The 15,078-nt window shown below is 35.5% G+C and overlaps 1 protein-coding gene across 2 annotated transcripts in view; it reads left to right on the top strand.

Moving 5' to 3' along the window:
- The window catches only part of CDH7 (cadherin 7), an 82,443-nt gene that overhangs the window by 54,822 nt on the left and 12,543 nt on the right, over positions 1-15,078 (top strand). For both annotated transcript variants that reach the window (XM_068193151.1, XM_068193161.1), the window contains exons 7-9: positions 7,570-7,823; positions 11,758-11,894; positions 13,815-13,936. In XM_068193151.1, coding sequence (XP_068049252.1) covers positions 7,570-7,823; positions 11,758-11,894; positions 13,815-13,936 — 513 coding nt within the window. The remainder of the gene's footprint in view (positions 1-7,569; positions 7,824-11,757; positions 11,895-13,814; positions 13,937-15,078) is intronic.

Consider the following 15,078-nt stretch of genomic DNA (forward strand, 5'->3'; position numbering starts at 1 on the left):
CAGATATGTCTCTGGCTTGCACAGTTTATTCAGGCTGGATTTTTCTCTAACATTTTGAGAACAGTGCTGTTTTCTGAATAGTAGTGGTAGTTCTGCTCATAGTTCTTATAGCCATGGCAGGACTAGGGATTACATGTTCCTGAACATGCTAGTACTGCTGCTACCTAGTGCCTAATGTCAGTGTAGATTAACTCGTAGACTAAACCTCAGCTGAAAATAACATTTTGGCAATAGTCTGGCACTCCTGTAATTACCATATGGAAGCAGACAAGGGAAGAATGCTTTCTCTGTGTCTCTATCCACTTGGTCTTTGTCCTTTCCAAGAGTAAAGAGTAGGGTGGTACTATACCCTATGCAGCACAACTAAGAAGCACGTGTGCTTCTATCACTTTCACATACTCGTCACATTTTATTTTATCCCAGTTAGGATACTTGAATCAAAATTAAATGAATGAGGTAAGTGGTTCATGTATGTCAGGAAGTTGCTTAAGGTCCTTCGAAACAAAAAAAAAAAAACACCCCCCACCAAAAAAAACCCAAACCCAAATAAACCAATCAAACAAAAACAAAAAAAAACCAAAAAACCTCACACACAGCATTTAAAAAATATTTGGGAAAAGGACTAATTTTGTTAATTAATTTATGGCTTACATAGTGACAACAGGTTATGTTTGGGTAGAATTGATTTTTGTAAGATTAGAGAAGCTAAAAGTTCATTTAATGACAGAAGCTAGTAAAACAGTGTTGAACCATTTACTGGGTTATTGGCACAAAAAACAAAATTCTACTCTCTTCTGCAGTACATTAACTGATTTCATATGCAAAACATGTATCCAGCATGTATCTACAATGTTATGTAAAAGTGTGTGAATCAATTTTAGGCAATTTTCAGCTATTTCATTACCCGAAATGGGATATGAAATATTCTAGAAGACAAACTTTGACTTTCTTTTTCTTTGTCTTTCCTCTTTCTTCAGAAGTCATTATAAATAACAAGTGAATGGGACCCAAAAGTAGTATTCTCAGCTTAAACAAAGGTGGGAAAGTAGTAGGAAAGCTAATTTTCCTGTAACCTACTATATTCATATAATTTGTTGCCTAGCAGTTTCAAGTCCCTGTGGAAATCTTCCTATTTCTTCATTTGTTTGCTTTCTCTTTTATTAAATAATACTAACAAATAAATGAAAAGTTCTCACTTGTCAAATGAAACAGAAGAAATCTTTCTTATTTTTAACCTGTTCAGAGCATCTCATGCTACAATTCTGATGTTGCAAATAATGTGAGTTTGGCTAATCTCTGCACTGTAGCACAGTCTCTGTGGTAATTCATAAAATAGAACAGAAGAGAACAGAATCATAAGATAGCATCATTAAGGTTGGAAGAGACCTCCAAAATCATCAAGTCCACTCTTTGATCGAACACCACTATGTCAGTTAAACTATAGAGGCACATCCAGTAATTTCTTGAACTCTTCCAGGATGATGATCCCCATGGCAGTCTGTTTCTATGCTTACATACCCTTTCAGTGAAAAACAGTCTTTGTGATGTCCAGCCTGAACCTTCACCTGTCACATCTTGTGGCTCTGTTGTCTTGTACTATCCCTGGTTACCTGGGAGAAGAGACCCCCACCTCATACAATCTCTTTTTAGGTAGTTGTAGAAAATAATGTTCCTTCTGACCCTCCTTTTCTCCAGGCTAAACAACCCCAGTTCCTTCAGACACTCCTTACACAACTTATCATCTAGACCCTTCACCAACTCCATTGCCCTTCTCCCTACACTCCAACACCTCCTGAATGGGGGCCCAAAACTGGACACAGGACTCAAGGCCTGGTCTCACCCGTGCTAAGTACAGGGGGGCAGTCGCTGCCCTTGTCCCTCCAGACACACTGGTTTTGATACAAGCCATTGGCCCTCTGAGGCACGTGGGTACACGCTGGCTCATGATCAGCATTCCCAGGTTCTTTTCTGATGGGTAGTTTTCCAGCCACTCTGCCCCCAGCCTGTAGCACTGCAGGGGTTGTTGTCACTCAGGCGCAGAACCCTGCACTTTTGTTGTTGAAACTCACACAAATTACCTCAGCCCATTAATCGAGCTTGTCCAGATGCCTCTGCAAAACCTTCCTGCCCTCCAGCAGATCAACGTTCCCACCCAACTTAGTGTTGTCTGCAAACTTACTGAGGTGCACTCGTACCCCCTATCCAAATTATTTACAGGTGTTAAACATGACTGGACTGAACACTGAGCCCTGGAGAAGACCACTGGTGATTGGATGGCAACTGAATGTAACTACATTCACTACCAGCTCTCTGAGCCTGTCCAGTTTTTAACTCAGTGGAGAGTGCGCAGGTCGAAGGCATGGGCTGCCAATTCCAAAGTAAAACTAAACTAGATCTGTAAGTTGCCTTTAAGCTGGATTTAGGAAAACATCCATCTTATGCGATCTTTTCAGAAAAAAGAGTTGTAGAGTTTATGAACAGGAATCAGGCATTTATATTTCTTAGAAGTATCTCAAAATTTTTTCTTCGTTCACACTGTGACTCAGTTCTCCATCTGTAGAGTAGGATCAATTCCTTCCTGTGGTTTCATTTGTAATTTACATACTGCTATCAATGCTCTGTTAGTAAGGACTCGGATCATTTGCATAACTCAATTTCACAGTGGTGAGGGTGTTTGGAGAAAAAGCATAATTTTTCTGCATATATTGGAGTTTTAAAAAATGTGTCAGATTTTCCTCTGCAGTAGAAATCTTAGAATTGAAGAAATATTTATGGAAGCAAATGATGATTCAGTCACTTAATACAACAGATTTTGAAGGGTCCATGCAAATCTATGTACTATTTTGAAGTGAAATCATGTTGATTTTTGCCAGAATCAAATTTTAATATACATGAATGGAGTCTTGGCTTTGCTTTCTAAGCAAAGTGCATACACAAAATCTTATTTCTTGTGGTTTCCAAAGCACTATTCCTAGAAATAGTGTACTAAAAAAAGCATAATTAAAGTACAGATCTCACTTTATCCACAAAGCTGCAGACTAAAGATAGACTTCAGTAATATTAATAGCTTAGCAACAAAATATTTAAAGATAAAAACATGATGCTCTATATCCACCTACACTTTTATCAAATATTTGATACTTAAAGTAGTTATGGTAATTTAATAATAAAAAAATACTGCAAGGTGTATTTTTTTAATGTATCATATGTGCCCTTTTGAAATGTTATGAGATGTGATTCAAGCCATTTGGAAGTCTTTGGAGAGATCTTAGTGGATTAAAGTGAGGGAAAAAAAGACCAAAGACCCCTAAATACTCTGTAGAGTGGGGGTTGCAATGTCTTACTGCAGAAAGTGACAAGCATTAAGATTTCCCACGGCAGAGTTCTTACTCACTTTGCCTTCATTTCTACCCTCAATACAAAGCTCCACCACAATATCATTAACAGGTATGCATGTTAAAGAGAAAAATAATGCTGTAAAGTACTTTGTCATGGGAATTGACTGCTAAGAGGTTATTTTAAAACCTGAGTTCATTCTAAAAGCAATATTGGCAATTATAAAATGGAGGTGGGAGAAGGAGAGGGTTTATGCATAAGCTTCTGAGTGAAAAGCTATCTTTCCATTACTGTTAACAATTCTTTTTTTTTAGCTATAAATTTTTCTTTCAATTCTATATCAGAGTTTACAATGTAAGAACTTGAAGCTTCCCTGGTTCCTTTGAGAGATTGTGTGCATTTGTTTGATGTACTGCAGTTTTCAATATAAAACCTCAACTGGGCTTAAAAATGGAATTTTCACCTCTGAAAAGTACATTATTACAAAGTTACCATGCAATAAAAATGAACATTATAAAAATAGGCTTTCTGTGAGTTATAACTTTATATCCAGCCTCTCTAAAATAGAAGACTTGTTTTGCAATTTCCTTCAGAGATGATAAAATTCTTACCCCATAAAAGGAAAAGAAATAAAAAAAAGACAGGCCTCACAAAAGGAAAGATTATGGATCCTGCGCAGGATCTAATCAGATAATACTAATGCACAGATATTAATGAAGCTGTTAAGCTCTATTCACTGTACTGAAGGACTGGAAGTATATATTGTCCATTTAACCTTCACCAATGATATAGTGATTTGCAGTCTGTTAACTTGATGTTCCATCACTGAAGTCTTGTGGTTTTGTTATAGGAAGAAACAATGAAGGCATGATCCAAAAGCCATTTAAATAATGCTGTCTGTATAACAGACACCAATGATAATTAGTTAAGAAGAAACAGAAAAGAAAATCTTTTCAGATCACTTTCTCTGTCTTTCATTAGTGTGTGTAGCATGCAATTTCTTCATTATATTATCTAAGAAATGTTGAAATATTTATGCCAGGTCAAGAGCTCTTGCGCATTAATCATATCTTAGATATTTTGCTTGTTTTTCCCAGATTATATTCTGCCTCAAACTCTGATTGATACCTCTGTATTCCCCACAGGACCTGAGGTTGTATATCTCAGAGCAACAGATTGAGGATGATGACTGTAGCTTTTGTAGACATTGCCACACGCCACAGAAAACAGGCTCTACTAGAAAAAAACTGAAAATAACATTGCCACTGCAATAAAATCACTTGATATTGTAAAATCCATTTGTCCATCCATAATTACCTTCTTCTAAACACCGTCTCCACTGTATATGTGCATCTATTAGAATTTTTTCAAAATTATTTCTTTATTTTTCATTAACAAAGATCCTAATCCATTTTGAATGCCACCAGCAGCATTGGGTGTCGCCCTGATTTCTTAGGATTTTCTAAAGCCTTCCTCTGTGACAATTGGGTACCAGAAGATATCTGAGGGAATCCTGAGGAAGGATTGATGCTGCTGAGAGCAAATGTTTACTTCTTTCAGTTACTGAGATTCCCTTACTAGTGACTGGTGAAAAACAGACATTCACCAGCTGATATCTTTCCTGGAAGAATTTTGCTACAGTCACACTAAGGACCATATGGTGGTTTTCTCAGATGTAAGTTAGAGAAGGTTGAACACGCACTAAGTAAGACTGTTTAGAATATGTATCTACTCCATATTAATTTTTCATCTTTTTCTATGAGGAAATACTTTACTCATGAGTGTATATTTTTGGTGAATTCCCTAGTAGTCTAACACTCCTTCATGATAAACATTCACATGAAAAAACACTCCTTTATGATTTCAGTTAATAAAGATCTAAAGTAGTATCCTTTAATCAATATAGAGGCATAGGATTGTCTTAAAATTAATTTAAATAGTATTTTTTTTTGTTGTGCTAGTCTGTTAAAATAAAATAAAATTTATATAATTTTTCCAATCACATTTTGTCTATTAAATCAGAAATTTCATAATTCATTTTACTTTGAAGGACTATGCTGTTGACATTAGTGTATCAGAAGAAGCTATCTTTTCTGCAGTCTCATGATAAATTTCCATGTGTTTGATTAGGTATCACTGTAATCTGAATCACCCAATTTCAACAGATACCATGAGGATAAATTAGTTTTCCTTTCTCCACTACACACTTTTGTACATTCTAACTGATAATATACTGTTTGTGAAAGCATCAGTCATTTTGTTTATTGAGGAGGAGTTCTGGTTTTAGTGGTTTTTTTTTGTTTTATTTTTGGTTTTTTTAATTCAGTAAATGTTAACCTTTTGCCTTTTACTTTTTTTGGGTTATCATTTCTTTATTCATTATGCTGTTTTTTCAGGTCATAATTTTTTAATTAGTAGTTTGCTTTTATTAGATAATGTAATGACTTAAGATGTCTTAAGAGTTTGTCCACTCTTTAACCTTGTTGCTCATCTGGCCATATGACTTGCCTAATTGTTATCACCACAGAATGGAGTTTCTGAGACATTTTTCATCATTCCAACATCAAATTGCATTTGCATTATGATTATGAGGTTGATTCACAGCACATGAATTGTCCCTTAAATATAAAACTAAGGTGAAAATAAAAAAAACTAATAAACATGCTTTCCTAATGAATGCTGTCTAGCTATATCCAGTACAGGGAGCAATATCCAGATAAACTTTCTATTTCAGCATATCTGTTTTCCAAGAGTTGTGGATACTGCAGCTTTGATTCAATGCAAGAAGTAAGTGCTTGCATAATATGAGGATCGCAAGTATTCCCATTTGTAGAAGCCTTTTGCTGCCACACAGATCTTGTAGAAGTTCAGTACCTTTCTGACTGTGTTGTGCTGCAGTTCATTTTTCATGTTTCAATCTAGACTGTTTGCAGCTGTATTATCACATCAACATAATCACTGACTTTAAGATGCTCATTTGGGATTTATCTGATTGTAACTAGATAGAGAACTTAGGCCCTTGTAGGTCAACAGATGTGCGTTTCACCTCTGCTGCTCCTCTGAGTGAGTACTGGAATGTTTTGCAGATACTGGAGGATTAATTTGCAAGCACATCTCAGATCCCTGTGATGTATTCAGTAGCAGAACTGCAGAAAAACATTTTTAATCTGTTTTTTATAGTTTGAAGACATAGTTGAGTAACCAGACTGCAGCTTTAGAAGTGCTTCAGTATTTTGCTGCTGTTTTTAAATGATTAAACTTATTACAAAGGAATTACAGAGGAATGATTAGTTGGATGTTTGGTGCAAGCTGACAAACTAAGATTATAGATACAGGGTAAAAGGTTCTAATATTAACTTGATGTTTTTTTTCAGTAATGACCTGTGTGTTACAATTATTCTTTCCTCAAATAAATATTCTTCTTTCTGAAGAATCTGAATATCCTCAGACCACAGGTGTCTTATTTGTTGGGGGGTTAGTTTTTGATTCTAATGCAGTATTTATTTGAAAAGAAACTGTACTTCCATTGAAGAAAATTAAAGCAGACGGAAGGCATAAAAAATTACATGTATTTTGTTTAATAAGTAAAGCAAACCAAAACAATCTCCATACTGCATCTCAGTACAAAATATTGTGATATAAACAGTGTAATTTAAGTCATTGCTACATTTTCTACACAAATTTATAAGAGCTTGGAGAAAATATTGTTTATTCAATCCAAATACTATGCAAAAACTAATAAATTCAAAAGAAATTTAAAACAGAAAATAATCCCATCCACAATTTTCTGAATGAGGTGTTTTCACCTGTAAAGATTATACTGAGTTCTTATATCTGGGTAGTATGTCACATTGTATTTGCCATGAGCTTAGATAAAATATTAATAAGACAAAAATAAGTATTAATTCACAATGGTGAAAAAAACAGTGAGAATCTGGTCTTCACAGAAGTTACAGAAAGTTTTGCAATTATCTTATAAATTTGTTTCACTCACAAGGTAGAACTATCTTTATCACTTAAGTCATTGCGGAATATTCACTAGTGAGACACTGCAAATAGTGTTTTGAGAAAGCTAAAAACTTAACCATCAACTATGGTCTGTCAGTAAAAAGTGATGGTTGTATACAAATGGAAAAGGTATTTTTATTTTATAATTACTGAAAGTTTTAAGCAAAACAGTTTTGCGTCAACATCACTGAATAATGAAATTTCCAAATAATTTTGCCTGTATAGGAGCTGGATTTTGAAGCTAAGACAAGCTATACCTTGAGGATAGAAGCAGCCAATATGCATGTTGACCCTCGTTTCCTGAGTCTGGGACCCTTCAGTGATATGACAACAGTGAAGATAATTGTAGAGGATGTTGATGAGCCACCTGTGTTTACTTCACGTCTGTACTCCATGGTGGTGTCGGAAGCGGCAAAGGTTGGCACTATCATTGGAACTGTAGCAGCCCATGATCCAGATGCCTCAAATAGTCCTGTCAGGTAATTGCAAGAGTTCTTAATTATTTATTCAGCCTTTGCATTGAAGTTGTTCTTCTTGTGGTGGGAGGTTGTCGCCCTGATTTCTTAGGATTTTCTAAAGCCTTCTGAGTTTACATTCTTGTAGAGAACTTTCTCATGCAACTTTCTGTAAGCAACCTATTATTTTGCATTCTTTCATAGAGGCGGAGAAATTTGATGGACTGGTAGTTTGTCCAGTGTCGTTGGAGAGGTGGCACGTTCACCCTCCAATCCACTGGCACCTTTTGAGCACTTTAAATGATTGGAGTCAGAAGAAATAAATTAGTCTCTTCATCGTGACCATAGCTTTGGTGCATCATTTTTCCTTGTGTCCTCAAGTGACAGGAGGGGCTTTGGTTACACTGGAAGTCATTAATCAGTTTTATTCCCTTGCAGAGAGAGATTCAGATGTTCTCTGAGTTTGAATGATTTAACTTTTATAACCTGAACTACAGAACCTCCAAAAAAGAAAAAAAAAGTTTAAATCTCTGTGAAACAAAGAAGAGAAGATATCATTTCAGAATCCCAAAGATAAGAAATCACCTAAAAATATTGCTCATATTTATTACTCTTTATGCTTAGGAAGAGTCTATTACTATCTACAGCAAGTCATGGTCTCTTAAATCAACCAGGATCAAAAATGATATCTATAGTATACATGTATGCTTGAATAATTCATAGTCTGTGCGCACTAGGAATCAGAATGTAATAGGACATAAATTCCCACATGGAAACTGGAGCGGATGTCCCAAAGCAGGAAACATTCATAAAAGCTCTTCACATGGGAGAAGTGGACAGGATGAGATGCATCCTCTTCTAGTCAGAATGATTAAAGGCTTTGGTTTTGTAAATGTTGCTGCAGCCAAACATCTACCATTTGAATGGGAAGAGGTGTGATCACTGGAGATTCATAAACTGTCAAGGCCTTCTTCCTTTGTCTTCAGTGCCTGAAAACCTTCAAACCTTCCACAATATAATGTCCAAGATCATTAAGAAACCATAAGAGAACACAAATTCTCAATCTTATGTTCGCCTGTTTCTAAGGTTAGAGCTCAAGGGCAAAGACTCACCACCTTAGCTACACCAGAAATGAACTACTTGTTATTTTTCCTATGCAGAGTACTATTTCTCAAAGGAACATGCAAAGAATCTAGAGAGTAATGGTTATAACTTAGGAACTCTCTGAATTTAAACACCTGCGGGGGGCGGGGGGGGGAACTCATACACAATTAAAAGTTAGTGCTTAGTTTCATTTTTTTTTTATTGCTCATTTAGGGCATGCATAGGAAAGATCTTTTTGGGTACTTGTTTTTGTAATGTTAAGTCTTTCATGCATTGAAAATGAACTTGGGAATCAAGTGTAATTTCTAAAGCAGAGATCTTTTGCAAAAGTAAAGTATATGTTTCACTCCTAGAGGTGATGCAAATGTCCTATCTCTTTTGCTATATATTTGCAACATATTCAAAATAGCCGATTCCTATAATATATAAACAAGTCCTAGATGAATGTTTGCCATGGATTTACTTCTGAAATTTATCTTTGCTGTGGCAGTATTTTCTGGCACTGATGTTAGCATCAGGTGCATAATATCTGGTTATCAGAGTAATTTAGAATAGGCTTAAACACAATTCCATTAATGCAGGCCATGCTCAGAATGCTTTTGACTCCTTTGTAAACATAAAGATGAGTTTATTGGCCTTGATCTGGTTAAAAGAAAAGTAGTGAGGATTTATCTATGTGCTTGTGAACCTGCTATGTACATGGTCAAAGGTACTGAAAGATAATATCATTTAAAGCTGTTCTACATATGCTCTGATACATCAGAGACAGATTCACCTAAAATTGGAATGTTCTATGGAGGATTATTGCATAAAACTTTTCATGATCTGTTTAAGGAGTTTAAACTATTAATCTATAAATAAGTACTCCAACCTCCAAACATCGGATTCTATTGATACTGATTAAAAACTAGATTTGTTACAACTCAGAAAATGTTGAAATGACAAGATCAGATGCAGAACCTTGACAATACCAAGGACTAAGGAAAATAATAAATGTTTTGAAAACAAGAGGTTATCTCATAAGGACCAGAGAACTATTGATGTTTGAACTAACTTAAATAAAGGATTTAAAACTGCAGCTCAAAGATTTTCAAGTACTATGGCAATGAGGAATTAAAGGTTTAAATATATTTAAATGTTTCTTTTTAGAATTTGGGTATGGATACAATACTTATAAATAAGGGAAACTACTTGTTTCCTATTCATAGCATTATTTTTCTCCTTGTTTCATAAGGAGATCATCCCATTTATGTAACTTGTTTGCTTTTCCACCCTCCCTCCCTCTCTCCCTTGTCTCCCTCCTTTACTACTTTCTTCCTCTTTGTATTTCTCACCTCTCCATCTCCTCCTTCTTTTCTCCTTCTTCTCTTTCTCCTCCTTCAACTCTTCAAGTTGCATAATGATAGTCTTAATAATTGGGAAAACTAAGGATTTCTAAGAGAAATGTGGCAGGAGATTGAATCTCAACTGAGAGGCCTGCCAAGATTGACTACACAGCAGAGGTGACAGGTATAGTCTCATGGGGAAACTTGCCAGCCTCAAAGCAGCTGTAGAACACCGCTGACCAAATAAACAACAGTGCTGGAAAAAAATAAAGTGAAAAATGGCCTACAGTTAAGACAAAATGAAAGAAGAAAAGAAAAAGTGAAGGAGGGAAAGCAGTAATCCACAAAAACTGCTATTGCTGTTGTTATGACCTGTTATTCTCTCTCTCACTGTGACATAATACAGGTAAACAATTCTAATTATGTAACAAGGCTCTGCACTTAGATTATACAGTTAAGAGGGAAAGATAACACAGTAATACAGTAAAGAAGATGTGTCTTACAACATAGAACAAACAAATATTTTCATAAGATCATTGTGTCTAGGAAGCCACATTTTTTAATTGTCTTTCATAATTCTTTCTTTCCATGTTGTTCAAAGAATTTGGTTTATGTTATATAAATAATCTAATATATCATCAGTGTGTCAGTAATTGCAACAATCACACTTGATCCAGTTCAGACATTTTAATTCATCCTGAGTGTAGGGAAGTGCTCTGTAGTACATACTCGACCTAAATGAGAGTGCAAGACCCAATTATAAATCTAATATCAAAAATACTCCAGCTGTAAATCGAAATCTGCCTAATGAGCTGTCCCCTACTCTCAAAAGGGATATAAGAAATTCATCCACAGGTGTTTTGACCTTTTCTCTTATGCTATTTTCAGATTGCTAAGTAGCTTCTAAGGAGCTCCCCTTCCGAAAACAAACTGGGAGGTAAAGATGTGTTAAGCCAAAGAGTTCAGGGCGTGAACCTGTGTTTGTTTAATGACAGTAAAGCACCGTGAGCTGACAGTGCTGACATGCAATCCCTTGACCCTAGGCTGCATCATCTTTCCTTTTTCCCCCTTCCCCTGCAGCTCTGGGTGACTCAGGGGTTCTTGTGCTGGCGATAGAAAGCTCTGCGCTTAGGCTGCCAGCCCCATGGGATCAGTGCCTGGCTTTTACAGCCTTGTAGCAAATTCCAACTCACCTTCTCCTTAGCTGGCTCTCAGGAGGATGCTATTTGATTAATTCCTGAGTTTGTTTTACAGAATAGAGGAAGAAAGAAAAGACAGAGGAATACCTATAACCTCGCTTAAGAGGACACTGTGGGAGTGTAGCCTGCCACTGTCAGCACAAGCCACTGTGTAATTCTCTCACCTTTGCAAATGCCTTTGCTTCACTCAATGCCCCAGGGAAACTGGACTGAGCAATGCTCAAACTAAGGAAACAGTGGAAGCACTTTCCCTCTAATAAGAAATCACTGAAATATTTTTACGTGCTGTAAATGAGCATAAATTAAAATTTTCTTTCATCCTTTACCTAGGTATTCGATAGATCGAAACACAGATCTGGAGAGGTATTTCAACATTGACGCCAACAGTGGAGTCATTACAACTGCCAAATCTTTGGACAGGGAAACTAATGCTGTTCATAATATCACAGTTTTGGCTATGGAAAGTCGTAAGTATATATAGAAATATTTTTTATTGACAGTTTGTGTGTAAAGCTTCAGGCTTGGTTTTGATGAGCTTCATTTAGAGAAATTCTGGCAGTTGCAAACTGTGTCAGATAAAAGTAACATATTGCTTAATGTAAAAGAAATCTATATGATAATTTTAAAATACAACAATTTAGGTGTTTGCTTTTTCATTTTCTTTGCACCTTGTGTATTCTTTTGTCTTCTGAAAGACAAGTACAAAGGAAGATGAAATATGTTAAGTCAGCAGTCTCACACTAAGTGTCATTACAGGAAAGGTGATATGGAAGATAGGGAAGGGTGGTTACCCCATCTCAGTGAGGGCACTCAGAGTTGATTGCTGTTGGCCAACCACAGCATTCTTAGAAGGTATAAAGAAAAGGGGATGTGAATGCTAATGTGGTTTCATTTTCCTGACTCTAAGGTAGAGTCAGGAAATATTACTACTATTGTAGTAGTTATTTTGTATTTGGTGTCTTTTTCTGGTGTAAGATAAAAAGTGTTAAAAAATTTAATGCTTCAAGTCGATACAAGAATTCTAATGAAGGTTCAAAAACAAACTTGTTCTGCTTTGAATACATTTTGTGAAGTGCTTTTATATTTGAAAAATTTATATCTTCAAATTTAATCTTATTACTACTCTGTTAGGCTGTGATAATAAAAAGTTATCAGTTCTCTGGCTTGCTATAGTAAAAATCATCACTTCTTGATTTTCATGAGCTTCATTTAATATTTAACCTGAAAGTTAAGATTTATCATTTAGTGTCTCTATGAATCTATCTTATATTATCACAAGTGGAATTTTGGTCTGAAAACACAAAATGGAAAACAAAAATTTTCCTATAGCAAAACTGTTGAGGAAGACAAGGAGCATACCTGACACAAAGGAGAGTCTAGGAGCACAAGTGAAAACTTGTATTGCTTTAATTTATATTCATGCCTGCATGGTTTTCAATAAGCTTAGTTCAGAAGAGGAAAAATTTTGTGTCAAAAAAGGCTTACTTCTCTGGTATTTCACATGTGATCTAAAAAACAACCAAAAAACATCCCACCTTGTGATTTACATTTGGATGCTTAAAATGTTTATTAAAATGTGGTTGCAAGACACTATACAAAGATAGTTACATATTTGAGGTTTTGTAAAGTTTTTTATTTTGTCCTGCTGTAACATTAATATCAACATTTTTTGGTAAAATAAGGATTACAACAGCCCTTTTCCCTGCTCAAAAAGAGAAGCAAAATAAGTATTGCACTCATTGATGTCCCCTTGTTTAGTCCAAAATAAAATTAGCATTTAAGGTTAAAGTATGACATTGGAGACTGAACATACTCGTAGTTTAGCTAGTGTATCAACTTAGGATGTGATTCATATTTAAGGTGTTCAACATGTTAATGACAGTATTGAAATACTTAATTCTGTGTGCACTTTAAATACTTTGGGATTTGCTTCAGAATGCAGCCTTCTCTTATTTTCTCTTACACATAGCTGATAAAATTCTGGTTTTGACTTCTCAATAGACTGATCCATCTGAAGTTCAGCAAAAAAAAAAAAAAGTTTAACCCATAATAATCATGCTATTCCCAATATGAATAGTAATGTTCTGGCTAGTTTGGTGATGATTTTATATCATCTTTTTATCCTTCCATGTGATTTGATTCAATGCTGTGATCAGTAAGATTTCTAGTTTATCCTGAGAGTAAAATCGTAGGTTAAATGAAGCAGCTGGAGCACATAAATATTGGTCCAGAAGATCAAGACCAGGGCTTCCTTTGTATTTGAGGGAGGGATTATAATTGATTTGACATGCATATCCAAAAGAAGAATGCAAATAAAAAAGATAATGACCTTCAGAATAACTTCCAAGGACCTACTCTTAATTGTTTTATTGGACTTTGTCTTATAGAGAATCCAGCACAGATTGGGAGAGGCTATGTAGCCATCACAATCCTTGACATCAATGATAATGCCCCTGAGTTTGCCATGGAGTATGAGACAACTGTGTGTGAAAATGCTCAGCCTGGTCAGGTGTGTCTTGATAGGTTTTATGTTTATTTTTACCACATAATCAGCCATTCTTTATGAAAGACTTCCAGCTTTAAGATTAAGAAAAATCCTCCTGTAACAGTAAGAATGAGGCCCTGATGAACAACACAAGCAAACAGTAGGAAAGATAAAGGTATAAAAATTATTGGTTGAAAGTAGCGTTAAAATCTCTGGCTTTCTTACTTGTATAACTGATACATTTTACTTAACTCACCTAATTTTGAATTATACTGAGAACACATACTTTCTCCTAATTTTTGTGGGAGGTGGAAAGCAGTAACACAAAAGTCATTCTGAGACTAAATGTCCACCATTCCAAAAATGAGTACATACTTTTAATCTCCCTAGGAAGTATGGACCTTAAGGACACAGTTTCACAATGGGAATGTATTCCTATTTTTTATTCTCATATTTTTAACTACACAAATATCTTCCAAGTAGTCCTAGACTTAACTAAATCTATTACTTGTTTTTTGTCCTTGGTGTCCCTCATATTTTGCCTTTTCCTCTACTTTGGAAGACGTCACAAAATACATGTACATTCTCAGTCTCTCTTCCCACTTCCAGGAAATGTGTAGATCTTGCACCTTGCAATAATCCTGCATACTTCTAGGAAGACCTTGTGTTTTGTGCCTTCTCTCAGTGTATTGTCCTTCCTGTGGTAGATGTTTATTGCACATTTCAAAATCGCCCCATAATTCAAATTCTGATAAAAACCCACTATGATTATTAGCTTGTATTCATGAGAAACACAGACTATGCATGCTCTTACTGTTGTACCTCTCTGTTTTCCCTCTGCTCTGTCTGATTAGAACTGGACCAGAGAATTGGAGTTTCCAATTTTTGTGGATTTTAAGCACTGGTAATACTTTCTTTAGAGGTAGATTTTGACAGAATTTTAGAAAATGAAATTTAAAAAAATGTTAGGAATGAAACGCCAGAAAACAATAATAATATACTTATGATGTGCCTTTCTGTTTTCCATTATATTAAAAAAAATACATGAATTCAAATACTCAAAACCATTGTGGTTTCCTTGTGAAGGTTTTCAACATTGATTGCAGCCCCTGATAACTACACTAAGAGCCATCCAGAAGACACATTTCTTCCATTGCTATGTAGTT

Source organism: Anomalospiza imberbis, chromosome 1 (genome assembly GCF_031753505.1).
Source record: "Anomalospiza imberbis isolate Cuckoo-Finch-1a 21T00152 chromosome 1, ASM3175350v1, whole genome shotgun sequence".
In the NCBI taxonomy this organism is placed as follows: domain Eukaryota; kingdom Metazoa; phylum Chordata; class Aves; order Passeriformes; family Viduidae; genus Anomalospiza; species Anomalospiza imberbis.